Here is a 21089-nt window from a genome sequence, read left to right as displayed (position 1 = left end):
CGTCGATTGCGCGGCCTTGCGGCAATGATGCATGGAAGTCCTGCCATCCAAGTCTCGCCATGATGACGAGTGGTCGACCGAGCGTTGTGACATGTACTCCACGCCAGAAGATATCCACAAAGCCAAGCACGTCACAAACGAGGGGTTCTGGGTGATTTTTTGACAATTTATTGGAGGGCCATTACTTGCTGTCTCCATCCTACGAGATCTGCTTCTGGTATTACACTTAGATCGCAGTAAGTAAATTAGAGGGGATAATGGTCCACAGCGGACCTGCATCTACGACGCGTCGTGACTCAGTGTTGGCTAGCACGTGCCCTGCGCCTCTGTTTCTCTGTGCTATCCAATCATGGAATTGGGTTGCCGCCCAGAGCTTTGAAGAGCTTTGAATGCTTGCCGTCTTCATAAGCAATCGGATCAAGCGAGTAATGCGCTCCAAAGAGGTGCCCAACAGCCGGCCGCCCAAGCTTAGGCTCAGGAATGCTCACAAACACCTTGGAATTCTGGTCGTCAAAGCCCGAGGTCTTGTCCTCGAAGTTTGAGATGACGCCTAGCATGGCGACAAAGTCGACCCTGTGCGCAAAGTGCTCCGTGGTGTGCGTAGAGTTGCCCAGGTACTGGATGGCCCCGTCGTCGACGACGCGCCAGTCCATGCTGGGGTTGGCAAAGGGGAACACGCGGAGCTTGGTGCGCATGTCCTCCCTCTCGGGGGAGTCGTCTGGATAGTCACTCACGAGCTGCTGCAGGGTGAGCCGCGTGAGCAGACAGCCTTGCGAGTGGCAGATGAGGACGACCTTGTTAGGCTTAACCGAGCCGTCCTTGGGCCACAGCGTGTTGTGGACCTCGTTGTAGAGGGCCTCTTGCGCGGCCCTGCTCGACTCGGTGCGCTGGATCAGCTTGTTCTTGGAGTTTTTGTGGTCCTCGACGGTCGAGTGCTCGCCAAAGCACTGGATCATGTCCCAGAGGATGCCGTCGCTGCGGTTGAAGACGCCCGTCACCTCGCGCTTGAACGCGCTGCGGATCTTGCGGCACGCCCCCTCGAACCAGACCCGCTCGTTGCCAATGCCGTTGATGTAGATCCACTTCTCGCCAATGACATCCTGGTGGGTTGGGCCGCTGTAGGCCGCCACGTACGTAGGGGAAGGGGGTTGACCGTTCTTGAAGTCGCTGTCGATCTCAATGTTCATGTTGACAGTCGAGATCGAAAGGGGTAGCTTGGGCAGCAGGCCCAGCGTGATGATCTTGCCGATTGTCAGGAGCACGCGCTGGATCTGTGCGCCGACGGCCTGCCGGTTTTCTGGCTTTTTCAGATCGAGCTCCCAGTACTGGTTCTGAGGGCTTTCCCCAGGTTTGCCCTTGGTGTTGACTCCAGAAGGCCGGACAACGTCCAACGTGAAATTGAGCAGTTCGGTGGTGTGATTGACTATGTACTCGATGAGGCCATCGCTGGCGTCGTTGGTGAAGATGCTCTTGACAATGAGGACCACGCCGCCAGATCTCTCCACCATGCCATCGATGATGCTCTGCGCGATCCAGAGGGTGGCCATGACAATGGCTGTGGCACCCGCCGACCTGAAGATGGCCGCCGCGAAAAGAACAGGGACGCTGAAGAAAAAGTGGTAGAATGGTGCCACCATACGGTGGATGGCGTGGGAGATGGCGCGGACGATCATATTGGCGGTGTTATGAGCTCTAAGTCTTGAGTCTTTGTGGTGAGTGTGGTGAGTGTGGTCAGTGTTGACAGACCAGAGCCGAGGGGGTGCCCAGGTGATAATATAGTCGGCGAGCAATAGATCACGCTATCCCTTTGGGACGGACGGGAAAGGCTGTGTCCGGTCTCCCTTCGACTGTGTCACCCACTAAACTTTGGCATGTCTGGCCCGGCCCGTGTCTCACCCGTTTGTGTGTGTGCCCCGAGCTGTGGCTTGGAACACCTCCAGGCACACTACACATGCTGGGGGGAGACATCGTCTTGTTATCTTTCAGCCCCAAAACCCTGAACAGAAATCGACCCTGCCCAAGGTTTCAGCGGCTGAGGTGCATGTCTTGCCATGCAGCCGTGCGCAGTCAGCTGCGCCGCGTTCCAATGCAACTTATCTGCGTTAGGCACAATTGACTTTCCGCCTATGTATGCAGAGTGAGCCCTCCGCATCGCGGCACTCCTCGTGCATGAGACATTTACAAGCTCAGCTGCAACCGACTTGCATGTGGCTGGCTGAGAGCAGGAGCAGCTGCTTATTTTGCATGTGATTATGGCGTTCGGGAATCAACACCACATGAGATTGTTGTGTGAGAGTAAGAATGCGACGCGACCACCAGGGGAAATTCTCCGTAGGCCAGTTGTCACTGGCGCTATTCAATGACATCTAGAATGAGCTAATTACACGCTCCCGAATTACGCTCCCAGATGATGCTCTTCGCCATGTGAATTACGAAAAGAAATTTGTCTCCGCGCGAGATTTTGGCAAGCTCACAGCTAACGAACCAACACCTGGTCCCCCCAGGGCCTCGCAGCAATAGCCTCGAGCTGCTTCATCCCTTGCTCCGAATACCCATTGATGCCATACGCGAGCTGCGCATCGCTCAGCGACGAACGCAGGAACGCCACCACGACCATCTTCATCTCGAGGTTGGCAATGTGCATGCCCAGACAGATCCTCGTGCCCCCGCCGAAGCTGAAGTCGGCCTCCTTCATGGCCGTGGTGGCGTCCGCCCACCGGTCCGGGTTGAACGTGTCCGGTTCCGGATAGACGACCGGGTCGCGTGAGATGCTGAAGCCCAGGGGTGACACAGTCATGCCTGCTGGGACGAAGTAGCCGCATATGTCGCGGCCCCCTTTGGGCTGGTGATTGACACAATGTTAGATTTCAAGTGAAGTGGCAGGGTAAAATGTGTACACGTACCACTTTTCGCGGGAGCGGCCCCGGCGCAGCGCCATACAACCTCATGACCTCGAGCATGAAATAGTCGAGATACTTCAGCTTCGCAAGGTCTTCAATGCCCGGCTTTCCAGGCAGCCTCGCCTCGTCAATCTCCTCGTCCAGCTGAGCCTTGATGTCGGGAAACTTGAACAGCAGCCACAGCATATACGCCAGCGTATTGGCAGTCGTGTCGGTTCCCGCGAGCATCAGGATCACGGCGTTGGACAGGATCTCGTGCTCCGAGATGCTGCCCTTCTCGCGCGCCTGCGTCTCCAGCGCCCTGTCGAGCAGGATCGTGGTGGTGGTCGATCCCGCGCCGCCTGCGGCTACCCGTGCGCGATAGTCGTCAATGTACGCCTTCGCGACCGAGTTGAGGCGCGTGGACACCCCGCGCAGCGTGGAGAAGGGGAAGCAGGGCAGGTGTCTGGTCTTGGACCAGTCGCCCTGCCATAGAGCGAGGCGGAGGATGTTGAGCGGCATGACACGCTTGATGTCTTTGACATATTGGTTCTCCTGTATATTGTAGCTTGGGATTAGGTATTTTGAACCCGTGATGGAGACAATGGTAGCTGGGATATGCTTACCTCGCCAGTCTCCAGCATCCCCAGGGACGAGCCCACACTCAGCTCCCCCGTCACATCAGACGTGAAGCTCTTGAATCACTTGACAAGATCGACGTAGCCCTGCTCCCTTCTCTCCCTCTCTATCTACCGAATCAAGATGTCCACGTACTTTTGGATCAAGGGCTGGAAGGTGATCAGGTTCGACTGGGAGACTGACTTTGCGAAGAGCTTGCGCCACTCGGCGTGGTAGACTGGGTCGGCGGTCGTGAAGACGTTCTGGGCCTCGTCGAACGACGCGTCCTCGTAGAATTGCGTCTTGAGGTACTCGCTGCGGACCTTGTGAATCTCTTTGGCAGCCTTGGGGTCTGAGATGGAGACCTCGTTTGGTGTGACGCGCACGATTGGGCCTGCGAGCATCGGATTGTAAGGTCAGGTGTTAGATAGAGTAACCAGGGACAAGATCAGGGGTTGAATCAATCTACCATAGCGCTTGTGCAGGTCGTGCAAAAAGTACATCCTTGTGCCGCGATAGATATGGTACACGACGGGCAAGCCGGTGAACTTGCTCCATGTTGGGCCCGGCAGACTAGCCAGCGGGCCAGTCAAGCCGACATAGACGTGGTACTAGTAGAAGGTGGCCATTAGTCCTCTATAGATCTTGCCTTCTCAAGCAATGGAAGTGGTCCCGTACTGCTGTATAGGTAGCCGCAAATAGCCCAGCACCAATGCCGGCCACATTGACATTGATGGCGTCCATGGTAATCGTACTTGTGTTGAGGGCTGAAGCTGTGCGAGCGCCTTGTGCGTTGTGTAGATACGAGACACTGCACGATGTCCAGCAGAAGAGTGGATAGAGCCTCTATAATGCCGAAGGCTGCGACGAGAGGATATCAAGATCTTATACATGTTCTACTCCATACCCACGGCTGCCAGGGTCCCCACAAAGTCCATGCAGCATCTCCAAAGGGCAAAGAAAGCTATGCATGACACGGCCGCAGATATATTCCAGATAAGGACCTCCTCGCAGATCCCATCAGTCAATACAAGCCATTGCTCAGCCTGATACAGCCCGGTGCCGCAGGTGTACTACATTGGCCGCGGCTTGCATATGCTCAAGGGGAACCCCTCTTCATGCTTGTTCCACTAACGTGGTGTCACTCATTCGGGTATTAACGTAACCCACGGGTGACCCGCCCACTTTCCCAATCTTTCTGTACAAGCTATCTTCAATCCCATAACGTAACCCACGGGTGACCCGCCCACACGGGTGACCCGCCCACTTTCCGGGCTGTCGTCCGACAATATATAAGTCAATTCAACCACAACGCCTTAAATCAATTAAAACTATTCAGAATCCTCTTCTTCAGAGGCAGATACAACTTTCTGACACGTACGAGCATTATGCCCGGGCTCGCCGCAGACGCCACATCGTCGCGCGCGCGTTTCGGGCCTCCTCGTACGACCACTATTCTGACTCGTTTCCGCTATTAACTGCTGCGTCGCATCGATTTGAGCCTTTAAATCCTTTGCCTGATCAATCGTGAGGGACCCTCCTTTCTGTAGCTGTTTTCTTTGCGTACGACGACGGCGGCTAAGGCGGTCGTTTGCATCTCGAAGTTCGGCGAGGTCATGGCGCATAAGGGTCTGCTCGTGCACCATCATTGTGATTCCTTTATTAAGCTGCCGCAGGCTCTCAAGAATGGACGACGGAGAGCTATTCTGGTGTCGTACGATGCGATTTTGAATATACTCCGTCTGCGATTCGGCCTCAATTGGGTTGTTCGGCGTCTTTGAAACCCATGGGGGTGGTAGTCCAGCAGAGGAACCTGGCGGTGTCGGCGTATGAAACTTCACATCTAGCTGCGAAATCACATAATTCGGGTCGTACGGTACTAGGCCAGTTGCTCTAAAGCCTGCCTGGATGTTTGACTTTGTCATCGCAGCGTCGTACGCCTTATAAAAGGCTGGGAGGAAGTCCTCCTTCGAAACATGGGCTACGTGCGCCCGCATAAGACCTTCGATTTCTTTACCGTACGCCCGTTTCAGAGGTCCAAAACACCCAACATCGAGAGGCTGGAGCTTATGCGACGAATGAGCAGGCATGCAGAGCGTAATTATATTCTGGTCCTTGCAGTACAGCTCGAAATCGACCGAGTGGTGGCTCTCGTGGCCGTCGAGGATAAGGAGCCGGTAAACGCCCTTCGTTACGACTCTTCGTATGGAAATCGAAGTGTTTTACCCATTCTAGGCCTCTCTCGTTCGTCGTCCAGCCATTATCTGAAAGCGCGATTACCCAGTCGGCCGGTAGAGGGCTATTCGCGGTCCAGGAGTCGAGGTGGACCTTCCCCGCGAAGATGATATATGGTGGGATCGAATAGCCGTACGACGCGATACCCTCGATTACTGTAACCCATTCTTGATTACCTTGTTGTACGGCTCTTGGCTTACCGCGTCGATCAGAGGTCGTAACGACAGGCTCGGCGGAGATCTTACCCCTCGCAAAGCCCGTCTCATCGAAGTTGTAGATATCGTCGTCGTATAGTTAGAGCTTTCTGGTGAGGGATATACCTTCGCCACGATGGGGAAAGAGATATCCTCACCGGAAAGCTCTACGCAGTCCAGAACTCTTCCCTTGCTGAGTGCTCTGGCACGAGATCACTTTGTTACATCTTCCGGCAGATGTAAGGTCACAGTCATTGAAACACCAAGCTGACGGTTTTCGTTATTATTTTCTAGCCCGACACTCGGATTCCGTATCATGCATCGAACCCGCGAGGCGATTTGAAATTTAACGAATACGTTATTTACAATCCCTCGTACTTGACCATTCGATACATTCTTCATCTGAAAATAAGTACTGCTAGGTAATTGAAGGACGGAACAAATTGAGATCCCGTAGTCCTGTTACGTTTGATAGAGACTCAGCACCAGTGGACAGCTAGTACTGAATAACTATGCCCTTATAATTGTGTGGCGGAGAACTGTCCTACACCACAGCGGATTTACGCCACTCGGGATGCTTGGAATACGCATTTCCGCGAAGAGCATCCATATGAATGGGAATGTCCCTTTTGCGACAAAAAGCCACTGTTCACAATGGAAGAGTCGATAGAAAAACATATTACCGCAAGTTATCAAAGATTTTAACGGAGCATACACTCGCTGTCATCATGATGTGGCCTGCTGTGCAGATCATGGGTATTGAATCGTACCCTCTCTGCACGGTCTACGGACTAGTGATTCCCGGAACCTGGTCAACCATGTACTACAGCACACTTACGAATTTGCTCTTTGCTCCTTACCTTGGCGATGTGATGAACCACAGCGCGGATTTGAACCCTCAGGAACAAACATTCTGCCGGACGACAAAGAGTACGCCGGCTTAACAGCCTAGCTACTTGCACTTTCATCGCAAGGAGAGGGGATGGAACTTCAGCCCTGGGACTATGACACGTCGCAAGGCTTTCAAACAGCAGAACAGGGCTCAACGCCCAGCACAACCTTGTTGTCCTAACCTTACCCTCAGCTAACCCTGCCGTCTCCCCTCCCATAAAATAACCCACAACATATCCCGCGGTCTGGACGGACTCGCCTGTGAGGCGAAAGCCGTCGTGGTCGCTGATCATACGCGTATCACAGAAATACACCTCATACAGTAACTTCCTGTTCGATCTGACCATCCATTGTTGTTGACGACAGTGGATAGCCATCCGCCGCAAGCAGATTATCGTTGTCTGGCGAGGGCGATACGATACAAGACGGAGGGTGGTCGCCCCGGTGGCCAGGTTGGAGCCTATGGTCCAGAACCTGATGACTTGGCAGCAGGAAGTGCCCTCTCAGACACCGTTGTCGCAAGACTATCTAGAAACAGGTTCAGAACGTCACGGGCGTAGACAAAAACTTGCCGCAGCGGTCTTCCTTAGCAGGTAACGAACGGTGAAGGACGTACTGCGACTCCAGTTCGTATTTAGGTGCTTATGACAAAATTCCGTGTCTGAAGGAATATACGCCCTGGAGATAATCTGGCAGCCAACATTTCGTTTCCAACTGGTAAGGCATGTCCGCACACTCCATTCCTCGATTCCATCTTTCAAATTTATAACAGCCACATCTATAACCTCGAGAGACACACGGCCGAGATCTTCATCTCCAACTTCCACAAGTACAAACTAAGAGGACGCTGTAGTTCTGTAGCCACTAACTGCTTCGACGGGGTTCCCGGTCCACTCTCTCGCCGTGCTATTATGCTCCTTCGCTCTTTCCTTATGGACGTTCTCCCGCCATGCCACTAAGCGCTTCATATGAACAGATACCGTCACGAGTGGGTAGCGACATGACTAATAACAGACCTATCATAATTAGTAACTAACTTATGCACATCCCAACTATGGTCCACCCGAGAGACCAAGCACACAAACGACTACTTGCCTCGAGCAAAGATAACACCTACACTGCCCAACCTCCCGTTATGAACGTGTGAGGGTCGCGACAGCCCCCGTGTCCCTCTGGCAATCAGTCAGGCCGGTGCTTATATGAAAGCAGACAGGCCGAGAATCTCGGTCCCGAAGTATCTGGCCAAGTTTCGAGACAGCGAGCGCAGGAAGGTCTGGCTGAAGCTTTCGACGAGTGCAACGAATTAGATGTACGGGATGTTGTCGGTTTAGTCGAAACACTAAGCAGTAATGTCGTCCGTGCTAGTGCGACACTGAACATTTGCCTCTCCAGTCGTCACTATCCCCATATTAGCATGAAGAAGAAAACTGAGTTGACAGTCGAGAGAAGCAAAGGCCACGGTGAAGACATCGAGACGTATATCAGGGAGATGATGATATTGCCGTGACGTACCATGAGCAGGGGAGGTACGACGAGGCAGAGAAGATCAAGGTGGCGCTGTCGCTCCTCCTCCAAGTATTGGTATCCTGTCGTCGTGTTCACAGCAGCGGTCTTCTTCCTACGACTGCACTGTCTCCGCTTAGTTGCCGCATGGTTCGTGTCGCTGAACTGGCCGTTGGCGGCCGCGTTCCCCTTCCTTCCGCGGGAGGGTCAGTTGTTGTTTGGCGGTTGTCATCTGTTTCCTGCTGCATCCGGCGGCCGACCCTCATGGGCTTGGAGAAGGTTGTCGCCGCCAACGCCGCCCGTGCCACCTCCCAGATCGTGCAGGCATCAGAGCGCCAGACGTGTCGTATGTCGTGTACAGGGTCAGTCGCGCGTCGACGTTGTCCTTCGTTTCTATCCGGTTAGAGCGGGACTTTATGTACAAATACAATTTTGATGTCAACGGACGTATTCTCACCGCCCCGCCGCAGAGTTTAGAACAGAGAGCGCGATGCTATGGGCAGGAGGCTTACATCTGAATTCTTCACGTCTGGGGTGAAGACAAGACCAAGGACAGACATCGGAGCAATCATGGGATGACTTGGCACCCTTCCCTCGAACCCAATCCTTCAGGGGTAACACGAAAGAAACGCCGCCTTCCTTAAGGTGTTAGCTAACAGGCACTCTGTTGGATCCACCAGGATTGTACCGGTACGTTAGAACCTATCGCGAGAGGTCTCATTTCGCAGAGGCGGCTCGCAACAGTGGGTTCAAGTGGTGGATTTCGATATAGTAGAAAAGGAGGGGGTGGAGGGGGTCAAGACAAGGATGGGATATAAGCATAACCCCTGAATCCTTGGCTCACGTGATCCCCGCTCAACGCCCCTGAGCAGCAGCCACGATACTGGCGATATTCCAACAGACACCCCGATTGTTAACGGGTGCTGGCAGGGCGCCAATGGCAAGGCCAATGCGGCGACCATCGCACACACCGGTGAAGCTCTTGCTGCAGCCCTGAGCCTCCCGGAGGCGGACCTGGCCAAGTACAAGAACAGCTCCGTGTACGCGCCGTCGTTCTACCTGACTCAGCGGGAAATACTCAAGGCTATCCAGCGCGCAACGGGCACAACCGGCGTGGACTGGGACATTCAGGTGCGAGATGTGAACGAAGTCGCTAAGGAGTACGAGGAGAAGATCAGCCAAGGCGACGGCGTGGCACCTTCTGTCAAGTTCTTTGTCACTCACTTCCTGGAAGGCCGTGGCGGCGACTTCAACCACAAGGTCGATGCGGCGGAGTTGAAGAAACTGGAGCAGCTTGGCCTGACCAAGGAGGACCTCGACCACGTTACCAAGGCGGCGCTACAATAGCTTTAGGGGACTCGACCACACAGTCAATCACTAGCGTAGCCTCGCTAGCTTTTCCTTACCCTCAATAAACATCCAGACCGGATCCCTTGTGTGCAAGCAGCTGTTTAGTTTCGCGGTTGAGGAGGACGACAATAAGTTCAAGACCGGACCGTCCTTTCCCGGCAATCCACCTTATAAGAGTTAGCTAAACTTAAAATCGTACTTGAAGTCGGGTAGGTCTAACATAACCTTATCCTTAGAGCGCCGCTAGAGCTCAAATCATGTTGATACGTCTTGTATTAGGGTTAGGGTTCCCCCTCCTTTTCTCGTTCTGGTCCCCGTTTCCCTTTTTCCCATCTGTCTACCTCCTGCGCGTTTTCCGTCGTGTAATAGGGCGAGAAATTGGGGCCCAGTCAAGTGCACACCACTCCGGTGGAAGAAGGGATGGCGGAAGAGACCTGTTATCTGCCGATGCGACAACCCTATCATTTCAGCACTTGCTTGCGGAGCTGCGGCGGAGCACGCAAGGGGCCGTTATTCATAGACTGGCCCAGCCGCCCTAGTGGCGGCTATGCAGCGTCCAACCCACAATACAGGTTCTATTTCTGGCTTCCAGGAAACAGCCCTGAGCATCCTACTCCTGCAGAAATGGCCTAGTTTGCTTAACGAACATGGTTGGTGCATCTGGAGCCAGATGCGCTCCCGCTGCCTGCTGCCTGTATTTGGCTCTCCTACCACGCCCAACTACCACCACTCGGTCGCCACTTTCAGCACTCTCTGCTTTCAGTGAAGCATCCTCCACAGCTTGAGGAGAAGTTTAACTAGTAAACAATTTGGTTAATCGTTAGAAGGCAATTAAGACCAACTATTCAGCTGTAAGGACTGTCCGTTTATATAGACTATAGATTACTCCCTTTCCAGTGATCCCCTTGCTGCATCACAGAGATCCCAGTGATCCTTTTCCCGGTCCACGGTTTCTCCGCTCAGTCGTTGCTCCTCGCCCAATCGTGTTTGTTCGTAGCATTGCTTAACTAGACCCTCTTGATCAGTGCGTTCCCTAGCCTCTCCAAGGCCGCCCAACCCCATTCATATACGCGACAAATTTTTCCAACGTCCTCGACGGATAGCGCCCAACGTCGATGTCGGCAATGGCTCGAAGTATAGGATGGCCTGGAAGACTAGTATCAGGTGCATCGTAGTCATAGACCTGGTTCCAAATAGGGGCCCCAGCTATACTATTCATGCCATGGTCGGGTATCATCCTCTCCACTGGTTTGAATAGAATAGCATACGGAGTCTCGTCGAGCCTCCCGAGCCAGTTCACGAGAGGTGAAAAAAACCTTCCCCCCGGGAGGTAGCTGACGATGTCCGCGTACATGTCCCCAGTACCAGTTGGACTCTGATTGATGAGGCGTTGGATGGTGTTGTCAATTGCCGTCTGGATGGGGATCAGAGGAACGGGTCCGTTGGTGTTTGAGCCTATGATGTCGCCACCTCCCTCTGCGCGGATGCCTTTAAGCATCCATATCAAGACCATGTCTGCAAGCTTATGATTAGGCGTGACAGTTTTGCTGAATAAGTTGAGAACAGGAAAGCTAATCGCCTCCAGCCAGCTGCCTCCTTCCCGAAAGAACTGGAACTCCTGCCTCGCGAGGTCGTAATGGCAGCCTAGAAACCACTTTTGGGAGATCCTGAGGTTAGCGAGAGCTGTATGCCTCGGGTCCCTTGATGCTAGGCATGGTTCAAATATCCAAAACCTATCGTGGATCGCCAGGGCATGGTAGACCTTCTCTACCACAGTCGACACCACGTTGTCGTAAAACTCGGGCCACTCGAATCCTGTTCCAGTGTCGTAGTTCAGCCTTGGAATGCCACGACTCCCGACAGTGTCGAAAATGCCCATGAACTTTATTGGTGTCCGTACTGCGTGACTGACTCTCGATCTGAAATCGACCATCTCGGGCGATGATGGGTGGTGGATTGGGTGTGGGTTCCGATACAGGCTGTAGGCCTGATCGATGAGAGCAGTGTTCGCTGGATTTGGTATAATGATGCCGCAATTGTTGATCAAACCGGCAACGGATCTGACGATGTAGGCTCCTCGGCTGATGCCGAACATCCATACCTCAGTGTGAACATGGTGGTCCCAAGTGAAGTTCTGGACAATGAACCTGTAAACCTCGGTGCATTCGTCTCTCGCCTGCGTTGCAAAGGCGCCATTCCACAGGTAGTTCGTAAACTTGCCGTTCGAGCCGACTCCGTCGAAGTATCTGGCCCGTATATCTTGCGGCGAGCCCGGTGGCGAGGAGTATGAAGGCTGTGGCGCTGCCATATTGACCCCGATCATTGTCGCGAGGAGGTGGATATTGCTCCTGGTGTTGGTTGTGCGGCCGCACCATGTGCCATCGTATAGGACGATCACCCTCCTTATACCAGGTGCTGCCGCCATTTCAGCTCACATCGAGAAGTTCAGAGAGGGGAGGAGATGGTGGACATGGTCTGACTGATGTCACTCGTGACGCTGGGTTGAGGACAAGTAAGTATTAAAGGCGAGAAAGGAATCACATGCTTTTTCTCCTTGAATCCTTTGCACGCAACCCCCCTATAGCTCTCATTGGAATGCAAGGCAGCTTCAGCCTTAGTGGTTATCGAATTCCTCGGCATTCTCCGTGTGGTAGTCGTGAGGTCATCAAAGCCGGTTGCTTGCATTAAGTGAAACTCGAAAATGAGACCTCATTCCAAGGCGGACTGTTGCTCGTCGCACGCCTCGCCACTGAGTCCACCCAACCCCCCGACCGATAGTAGAAGGGAAGCTTTGTTTGCATGCCATGTGCGAGCGTCTGGGCCGCGAAGCTCTCGACGCCTCTTGTGAGTTCTTCTCCTTCCCATCCATGATCATGGTTGAAATTCGTCTTATGCCCTCGCTTTCATTCTTCTCCCCTTGCTATCTTGATGTGGCGTACAAGCCGCGGCATCCCTAGCCGGAGAGGCTACCTACTTTACGGGCCACCAGGGACCGAAAAATCCACTTCAATATCCCTTAATCGCCTCATCTCGTGAGGTGTTAGACATGTCACGGCTTTCATCCTTAGCAATTCATTATCGGCTATCATAAGGACCTGCAGGATCTAGCACGTACGCTCCATGCATATTCCTCCTGGGCAGCACCCAAGCACCCAGGCCAGGAATGAATCTCACTGAGCAACACTGAATCAAGAGCCGAAGAGTGTTGTGACTACCCTGATCGCGGCGGTAAATAAACAGATAATCAGCGTAAAGCCTCGGCGTCACTGCATCCAGAATGCCACCGGCGCTAATCTTTTCGCAAGACACGGCCAAGGCCTGGAACGCTATAGCAGGATTACTCAGCACTCACCCTGCTGAGTTTGAGGCAGCGAGGTTATTCAGTACCTAACATGTGACAGACATTTGAGTACGACAACGTTAGTGGAGTGCACGTGATACGCAGCCGTACACAAGAGATAATAGTACTATATATAAGGTTTGAAGCCAGCGCAGTACTTCTCGTATGGTACTCAGCACTCACCCTGCTGAGGTTAAGGCAGCGAGGTTATTCAGTACCTAACATGTGACAGACATATGATAGCAACAATGTTAGTCGAGGACATCTGACGAGCAGTCTTACTCTTGCGCCGTACCTGCCCGTCATTCCGGTCGGTAACGAGCCACACACACACACGCGCGCACGCGCGTGTGCGTGCGCATATTTATTGCGCCCGGTGGCTATCAACCAATAGGGCCACCCTCCCCCTCGACAACCCCATTTCGTGGCACCGGCTGTTAGCCGTCTGTTACGGCTGGGTTTAGCCGCCTAGTATTGCAACCGACAATGCACGTAAATCTTCGCCCCAACGCATCTCCGCCCTAATAGAGGAATTTTGGTCTTCCGTTCTTGGAGCACGAGAGCAATCGACAACGAAACGCATGCACCAACTAGGATGCTGGTGAGGGTGACGCGCCACGAGTCGAGCCTGGTCGAGAGCTCCTGCCACTGGTATCCGTGCCACGCCCCACTCTTTAGGATGGCGGTCAAGCCCACCACCTAAAGGTGGTGCTCACCACCCAATCGCCACACCACCCATATCGCCACTTTTTCCTCTATTGTAACTCGAATCGCTTCAACAACCGGCATGGATAGCCAGTTTCGTAAATAGATACCATAGCAAGCTTCCCTGACGTCCGCCATAAGCGTGCCTCTTTTGCCGTCTCAAAATAGCAACGTTTGAGTGCGTTACGATACTTTAACTCTGCGGCCTTTCCCTGTCGCCCTCGTGCGGAGAACCCTACTTATGAGGTGACGCAGTTGCGCGTACAGTACAGATACTGTCCCTGGACAGGGTCTGCATGGGTGAAACGGCCGGTCGCACAGCCTTACACCACCACCCACATGGTACTGTATCCGAGTCATAGCCTCCAACGGACGAGACATCTCCCAGAGATGATTACTTCAAAGGCAGCACATGAGAGTGGCCAGCCCTTGCTCAGGTCGACGCTGGCTGCCATCATCGCTCCGACCTTTTCGTCATCCCGGCGTCCATTATTCCAGGACCTCGGTCAACACTTTTTGCTTCTTGTGTCGGTGACGATCGCTGAGCACTGATGTCAGCCTTGCCGCCTTGTACATCTCGGCAAACCTGAGCCGCCGGTTGTAAAGGTGTCAGCTATCGGCCATCAAGGTCTTGTGCAGAACGGGCTGACTCGAGTTCTCCTCGAGCCGCAGGACTTTCTCAATGAGGATGACCTCTTATTCACATCTCAATAAACCCACGAACGGGTGGTCCAACACTTTCGACCCGACCTTTGTCTCCGCAGATCCGGACGGCATCCCCAGCGGAGTCGCATTGGGTTGCGCAGATGCCATTTCCTGTTCGAACGTTGGCAAACATTGCTCCAAAGCCACTGCTTAACTGCTTCCAAGACGACGCGTCGCATCATCTGTGGTCAATGCTGCAGAACTGCTGACTAATCCATGCTGACCTCGGTGATCTGCAAAGTTTCGGGTAGCACCCGCCGTCTGATCCCAATATCTTGAAAGCTGCTACAGGCTCTACAATGTTGGGAAAGAGCCGTAAATGCTTGAGGCTCGTCGATTGTGATTTGGGAGTTGAGCCGAAACGGATGTGGCGGCTATCTTATCAGCGACTATGCCCGGCAAGCAGGGTTTGGCCGACCGCCGAAGCGCTCGAACGTTAATCCGAGACGCCCCACTTCGCCGAAATGTTAAAACATTCGACCGGCTGTCCCCAAAATTCCCACTTCTGCTCTTCAACGACTTATCTCCCCGTGCCCGTAAGGGTAACTTTAGTGGCACTGGGTCCGAAAATTCTGTCGGCCGCTAAGGCCGGCAGAATTGGTTGTCTGTCTGACCGCCTACCGGATTTGTCACTGATCCACGCGGACCCTCCCCCAGTGGGAGCCCGTCGAACGCCAAGAGCAACAAGAAACCCGGGACCGAGATGTTTCACAACGGCAGCTAGCGGCCGCAGAGGAGCCGTTACCGGACGAGCGGCCCGGCCGCGGCTGGCCTTCACGGACTTCAAGGGGCTCAGAGTCACCAGCTTGCGGGACGAGAGGACGCCGCAAAGGTCACGACGGGGACCGAGCCAGCAAAATACAGTGGAGGAGTCTCCAGGAGGTACGGGGTTAGGTCTGGCGCAGTGTAGAGCTTGAAACACCACTACCGGCTACCCGCCGGCCAGAGTAGCTAGGAATGCCTGAACAAGTGAGATGAGGCGACAGGTTCCGGGTGATGTTAGTTTGTTGGCGGGCGAACATTTTCGCGCTCGCGGCTACCTTTTTTGGAAGGCGGTGAACTAGAACGCAAGTGGCGGCTGTGTCGTTATGAAGATAGAGAGTATAGAGTAGAGATGGAAGGTCAAGATCTACGCCCGAAACTCAATTATGTCTCGAATATACCCTTTACATGAGGCTTTCCGACAGCTTCTCCCTTGTTCAAGGATACGTTGACTATTTATTGTGTCACGCATGAGATTATTCAAATCTTGGAATAATCCATGACACTGCAAGCGGGTCTCTTCGAGGTAACACCAGCAAATCACCTGAGGGCAAACTCTGAAATAGCGTGTACATGTTGCAGCATTTCCACCAAGTGGCTCCTACCGCTATTCCTTAATGGCGTAGGACATCTCATTGCAAAATGCTCTCCCACAGATTGTCTCGCCACTCATCTTCACTCCTGTGCCGGCTTGGGTTCCACAATGAACTCATCAGGCCAGAGACGCAGCTGAAGGCTAGTGCCCGAGGCGGACACCACATCATCCAGGTTTGCAAGCCTCTCGCTGTCGAGCACCAAAATCTCGTCGTCATCCCCATGCTGCGCCTGCTTCCGCAGCCAAGTCTCAAAGCCATTCAGATTTCCGTGTCCCTCGTTGAAGAATGCCACGACGCGGCGGAACAGCTTTGGCCAGATGACAAGGTCCTCGATAGTGCGCTTGTTCACCTGCGTCGCCGGGCCGTTCGGATCGGCTGTGGACCGCCGCCACAAGCCCAGCTGGCCCCGTCGAGCCGTCTGCGACAGGGAAGCCAAGTTCGTGCGCAGCGTCGGCGCCAGAGTGCCATAGAATGCCGGAAACACGAGCCCATCAGCAAGCAGCGTCGCATTGACCGACTGATTGGCGAGTGCCTCGTTGAGCAGGACGCTCGAACCGTGATCGCCAGGTACGTCTTCACCACCCGCGAAGATAAAGCCGATCACGCGGCCGTTAGGGTCGATACTGTTGGCGAGGACGTAGCCGGGCAGCTCATCATTCTTGGCCGATAGGACCTTGTTGCCTTGGAACACAATGTCGCGGAAGCCGAGCCGGTAGAGTAGCGCATCGCGAGCTTTCTCGGCACCTTCCTTCTCCTGGCGCCACATGCGGCCCTTGGGGAAGTGCGTCTCCAGCGCGTCGATTGCCTCGAGACGTATGCCGATGTTGCCGCGGCCGCTGAAATCGGGCGCCCGGCCTGTGCGGGGAAGGTCCTTGACCGATTTCTTGTCGTTAGGATGGAACGTGATTGTATCTCCGTCAGGCTCTGGTCCATCGTTGGGCAGGTCGCTGTAGCGGATAACGAAACTCCCAAGCAAGAGCGTATAGGACATGGTGGTTTGAAGCTGAGCTGCAGCGACTTGAGAACAACGATTGTGCAAAGTGTGGCCCTCTTATGGAGCAGTTTGATGCTGTGGTTCAGGAAATCGGAAACATATACCTATTGCTGGCAACGTCTAAGGTAGCACTTTAACCGGAAGGTGGCCGTGCTTTATAGTAAATCAATCAGTTCTTCAAGAGCTACTGATTTCTGTCATCTTCCTTCTCGACGTGGCGTGGCGTAACTTGCCGCCGCAGCTGACTGCTTTCAACAGTCAAACGCCGAGGGCTGATATGCAGACCCCCGCACTCCCTGAGACATTTGCCGCTCTCGAAAGCACAAGTAGTCTGATTCAATCAAATCAGACGTACACAAAATGCCGGGCATCATGAAAGGTCTTGGTTGTCTGACTGGGCACCGATGGTCTGGACCTTTGTTGGCTGATGTCCGAGAGACCCTAGGCTCACGGCACAACCTGGCAGAGTTCCAGGCAAAGTTGGCCAGATACCGTACGGTTATTGCGGTGTCGTCAGAACTCTGTTGTTTCGCGATCGACGATCCGGCCTTGGTGTTAATGATGGCATTGTCGGAATGGCTGTATAAGACTTCCCGATTTCTCTCTCAGTGCACTGATTGATTAGTCTTAGTCATGATCACAACGGGTTCATTCGAGTTTGGCACCAAATACACCATATCCGCTCTGATCAGGAGAGTGTGACTACGATTGCCTGTATTGCGCACATCTGTCCGGCGAAATCGTTCGTCACCTGGAGGATTATGCGCAAAGCTTGAAAGAGTTGGATCCTGAAAGAGCCCACGGTTGTTTTGGCGAGAGCAGCTGATGAGCACCGCGCGGTTGGGGAAAAGACCTAGAGTGCCTGCAGGTCTCCAGCCTCATGCTTAAAGTCGGACATGAGCCTTGGCAGTGAGCCACAAAACTTGGCGAAGCCCTTGTTTATGCCATCCGAGGAAGCACCCGTCAGCCTCAGCCAGTCTTTCCAGACAATTTTGCCAAACTTACGTGAACCGGGCCATCGAAGACGCAAGAGGTGTGCGTTGAACATGATGCGTTGGTCTGTCTGACAAGAGCGGCAATGGACGTTGCGCGGCCAATAAAATAATGCATGGCGAAATTGGACAACAAGAGCTATGCATCAGTTCTGAACACGCGCTCTGTAGTCCTCCAGATTGTATACCTGAACTTCGGTCCTGGGAAGGCGCGTTTACAGATCAGTGGACTAATGCAAAATTACATGACCGGGTACCCCGCTGAACTCACTACGTTCCCACCACGTGGTGTCGACTTGGTGAGTGTCGATACATAGGCACAGAGAATCGTGCTGGCCGACTGGCCTCTAAAGTTTGGAGCACAACTCTAAGCATCTGCGTCTTGTTGTCGCGGGCTTCCTGACAAAAGGGAACCATCATGTCGAGAAATCAGGTGGTGGAGCTCGTGGCTGCGAAACAGACCCGGATCTGGCAAGTCTCCAAGCGCTAGGTACCCTATTGTATTTAGACATGGAACTTTCACGGTACTGTAGGGCGGAGGTCGGATTTGCTTCTGCTGAGGAAGTGCTTGCGCGTTAGACGATGATGGGATGTCCACGTCACTTGTTTCTCATGATGACGAATGAGTAAGTTACCTCGTACCTCGCACATGGAGTCGAAGTCGACCGTAGACCGCAAACTTGGCGGGCGCTCTTGCAGCTGCGACCCATTGGCTCGTCGCGATCGCGCACGTGTCACAGGCAACACTTCGGCCATCGAGCTTTCGACACGATGGTGCAGGGCCTCAATGAATGCCCGATCTGCTCTAAGAGCTTCGCATCGCATCAGAAGCTGCGCAAGCCTAGTGAGTTCAGCTTGGTATGTCAGAACGTATGGTTACAACATCTACGAATATGGGCGCATCGGTTGCAACATTATTGAAGATTCAGGCGGCAGACTTCTGCATGGACGCAGAATGCGGAACAATGCCCTCATGCTGAGATGGTCGCAGTTAAGAGGAAATTGGAGAAGCATTGTGCGGGGGTAACATCGCGATCGGCCCTTACGTAACGGGAGTTCAGCGAGAGCCTGTGCTATGCGTGACGTGAGCCGGGACATATCGGACAAAAGTTGTGGAGCTTCCGTCACGTCGATACAGGTTATTATAAGAACTCCATGCAGGATGACGACGTTCGGCCTACCTCCATGATTTCTCCTCTTTCAACTTCCAACTGCGAGCATGGATTCTCCCCAAAACGAGAAGCCCTCTGCCGAGGGGGATAAGCTTCTCTTGAACTTGTATGGAAAGATTCCAACCAGAGGAAACCTTCTTCATCACCAGTTAGAGGTATCGATATGCTCTACCGTACTGCTAGTCAGTTCGAACCAAGGTAATCCGGTCATCGGCTCCAGGGAAGGAAGTACTTCGATTCCGGTGACTTTACACTCTCACAGGCCCACAAATGCTCCAACATCGGCGCCGTAAATACCGGCAGCGAACTCCCTTCCGGAAGAGCATATCTCATCCCTTATCTCCCGTACCAACATCCAGCAACGTCGACAATGACGCTAACCAGCAACTGCAAGGCGAGATGACAACTGGCGAGTCAAGGTCTGCTAGCAATCTCAATCAGGACATGGTTCCTCAGGCTGGCAATTCGCAGGGTAGGCCTGAATATGCGAAGCAGGAAAAAAGCGTCTAGATGCTGGCGTCTGTGGCACAGCTAGCCAATCCCCTGAGTGACCAGCGATCACAGAAGCTGAACGATGGACTAGGGGCCATGGGCGGTGGACTAAGGACCATACTCTTATCCTGGTACGGTGGCCTAATATATGGTGGTGTTGATCCGGTAGATATATGCGAACGAGATATTCGACAGTGTGACCTGCACATGCCTCGCAAGGACGGGTACTAGGCCTGTCGAGAGATACGACAGTGGGAGAGCGAGAACGGTTACCCGAGGCTGCCCATAATTGCGCTGTCGGCTAAAGGCAATTGATAGGGAGGCATGACGAATTGATACGCGGGCATGACCCTTAGGGGGGCATGACTTTTTGTAACACTTGATTCGGAACAAAGGCGGTGAAGCCAGCCCAGCCCTCTTAACAAGCCCAGATTTCGTGACCGCAAATGCACCCGACCAACACTGGCCCTTTGGGGCAGGCGTCAAAGAGAAACATTGCTTTCGGTACTGTTAAGGAGAAGGTACTGATCCGGAATAGGCACGCGATGGGAAGTTCTCTGTATTCCAAAAGGTCGCTGTCGTACAAGACTATTGCTTTACCGTCGCTCGATTGGCGAGCGCCAGGCGAGCGACAGGTAAGAGACGGGCGCTCGCTGACTCAGCGAGTGCTTCCTAATTGAGTGGGTGCGACCCCCTCACAGGTACATGGTATTCAAGGGCCGTTTCATAACCAAAGCTGTCTACGTCTCCCCTTACTACTATGGAAGGAAGAATCCCCTCTTCGCCATCAGCCAGCTCCCATTGATTCCTCCGTCTCCGAATGCTGGGCTGCGTCCTCCGCCCGCTGGCACGAACTCCTGTGGTTCTTCCCGTCCCTAGAAGGGTCGACTGGCTGCGTAACTGGCGCTGATTCGAGACATCAGCTTGGCCACTGGCCTGTCGGCTCGCCCCAAGTTCCATTCTGGCCTGAGTCGACTTGTTCAAGCTGCCCTGTGGACGACCTCGCCTACGGCTCGGGGGCCCCTGGCCGACCGGTTGACCAATCGGCTGACTACTAGTCTCGATGGCTAGCCCTGATGGACCGGCCTGCTTGGCGTTCTTAGGTCTGCCACGGAGAGCAGTGGCGATCTTAGGGTCGAGGATTCGTCGGTATGGATCTCGAGAGGATGCTTCTCGTAGGTGCCACCGAGGATGGACGTCCCATTTCGTGAAAGGCGTACCATTATTCAGCTTTGAGTAGATCCTGTGGCAGCAGGGAATTCCAAGCTCGATCGACAACGAGCAGTCCTCGCCGCAATCCCCGAGGGATTCAGGGAACGGATTCTTCCCGGTCGGCATTGCTTTCCTTGCAAGCCGATATTGTTTGTTGATCAGTCCAAGGCCCTTGGAAGAGAGCGCCGTCCGGAGTTCGCCGAGATACTCCGAGCTAGGCCCAATGTACTCTCGCGCGGTAAGTACCTCGTCCGCTGCGCAAGCGTCGTTGAAATCTCACTCCTGGTTCCTCATCATGTCCTGCATAGCCTCCATGAGCCGATAGAGATGGCTCATACCATTCAGGAGATAGCTCTTGATGTTGTTGTTGCTTGCTTCTGTACCAGAGGTGACGCGGACGCCGAAGTTGCGATACTTGCGAATGAAACAGCGCGCCCACTGCGCCCGTA

The 21089-nt window shown here is 53.8% G+C and overlaps 8 protein-coding genes across 8 annotated transcripts; 2 read left to right on the top strand and 6 right to left on the bottom strand.

Moving 5' to 3' along the window:
• Positions 1 to 150: 150 nt before the first annotated feature.
• B0I36DRAFT_343067 (uncharacterized protein) lies at positions 151 to 1720 on the bottom strand. Its single transcript, XM_046156127.1, has one exon. The coding sequence runs from the start codon at positions 1671 to 1673 to the stop codon at positions 348 to 350; it is 1326 nt and encodes a 441-aa protein (XP_046003720.1). The 5' UTR covers positions 1674 to 1720; the 3' UTR covers positions 151 to 347.
• Positions 1721 to 2476: 756 nt separating this feature from the next.
• B0I36DRAFT_390035 (cytochrome P450) lies at positions 2477 to 4241 on the bottom strand (the record flags this gene model as incomplete). The annotated part of the gene is made up of 6 exons (XM_046161380.1): positions 2477 to 2842; positions 2904 to 3434; positions 3506 to 3572; positions 3654 to 3891; positions 3967 to 4108; positions 4176 to 4241. 6 exons carry the CDS (start codon positions 4239 to 4241, stop codon positions 2477 to 2479), a joined length of 1410 nt encoding a protein of 469 aa, XP_046003719.1.
• A 4343-nt stretch (positions 4242 to 8584) lies between these two features.
• On the top strand, positions 8585 to 9764 carry B0I36DRAFT_390034 (uncharacterized protein; the record flags this gene model as incomplete). The annotated part of the gene is made up of 2 exons (XM_046161379.1): positions 8585 to 8666; positions 9222 to 9764. 2 exons carry the CDS (start codon positions 8585 to 8587, stop codon positions 9665 to 9667), a joined length of 528 nt encoding a protein of 175 aa, XP_046003718.1. The 3' UTR covers positions 9668 to 9764.
• A 714-nt stretch (positions 9765 to 10478) lies between these two features.
• Positions 10479 to 12160, bottom strand: B0I36DRAFT_343045 (uncharacterized protein). The gene is made up of 2 exons (XM_046156126.1): positions 11772 to 12160; positions 10479 to 11751 (listed from the first exon to the last, which is right to left on the bottom strand). Exons 1-2 carry the CDS (start codon positions 11783 to 11785, stop codon positions 10704 to 10706), a joined length of 1062 nt encoding a protein of 353 aa, XP_046003717.1. The 5' UTR covers positions 11786 to 12160; the 3' UTR covers positions 10479 to 10703.
• A 1043-nt stretch (positions 12161 to 13203) lies between these two features.
• Positions 13204 to 14144, bottom strand: B0I36DRAFT_343040 (uncharacterized protein). The gene is made up of 2 exons (XM_046156125.1): positions 13746 to 14144; positions 13204 to 13709 (listed from the first exon to the last, which is right to left on the bottom strand). Exons 1-2 carry the CDS (start codon positions 13851 to 13853, stop codon positions 13479 to 13481), a joined length of 339 nt encoding a protein of 112 aa, XP_046003716.1. The 5' UTR covers positions 13854 to 14144; the 3' UTR covers positions 13204 to 13478.
• Positions 14145 to 15857: 1713 nt separating this feature from the next.
• Positions 15858 to 16914, bottom strand: B0I36DRAFT_300707 (uncharacterized protein; the record flags this gene model as incomplete). The annotated part of the gene is made up of 2 exons (XM_046152034.1): positions 16350 to 16914; positions 15858 to 16196 (listed from the first exon to the last, which is right to left on the bottom strand). The coding sequence occupies exons 1-2, from the start codon at positions 16767 to 16769 to the stop codon at positions 15858 to 15860; spliced, it is 759 nt and encodes a 252-aa protein (XP_046003715.1). The 5' UTR covers positions 16770 to 16914.
• Positions 16915 to 16935: 21 nt separating this feature from the next.
• On the bottom strand, positions 16936 to 18951 carry B0I36DRAFT_437115 (uncharacterized protein; the record flags this gene model as incomplete). Its single annotated transcript, XM_046162889.1, has 5 exons — positions 16936 to 17474; positions 17778 to 17903; positions 18036 to 18131; positions 18407 to 18595; positions 18946 to 18951. 5 exons carry the CDS (start codon positions 18949 to 18951, stop codon positions 17421 to 17423), a joined length of 471 nt encoding a protein of 156 aa, XP_046003714.1. The 3' UTR covers positions 16936 to 17420.
• On the top strand, positions 18902 to 19734 carry B0I36DRAFT_343034 (uncharacterized protein). The gene is given in 3 exon segments (XM_046156124.1): positions 18902 to 19091; positions 19157 to 19225; positions 19240 to 19734. 3 exon segments carry the CDS (start codon positions 18984 to 18986, stop codon positions 19444 to 19446), a joined length of 384 nt encoding a protein of 127 aa, XP_046003713.1. The 5' UTR covers positions 18902 to 18983; the 3' UTR covers positions 19447 to 19734.
• Positions 19735 to 21089: the final 1355 nt, after the last annotated feature.

This window comes from Microdochium trichocladiopsis (genome assembly GCF_020744255.1).
Source record: "Microdochium trichocladiopsis strain MPI-CAGE-CH-0230 chromosome Unknown B0I36scaffold_21, whole genome shotgun sequence".
Taxonomy (NCBI): domain Eukaryota; kingdom Fungi; phylum Ascomycota; class Sordariomycetes; order Xylariales; family Microdochiaceae; genus Microdochium; species Microdochium trichocladiopsis.
The sequence above is the reverse complement of the archived record's forward strand: the minus strand, read 5'-3'. Positions and strand labels throughout refer to the sequence as shown.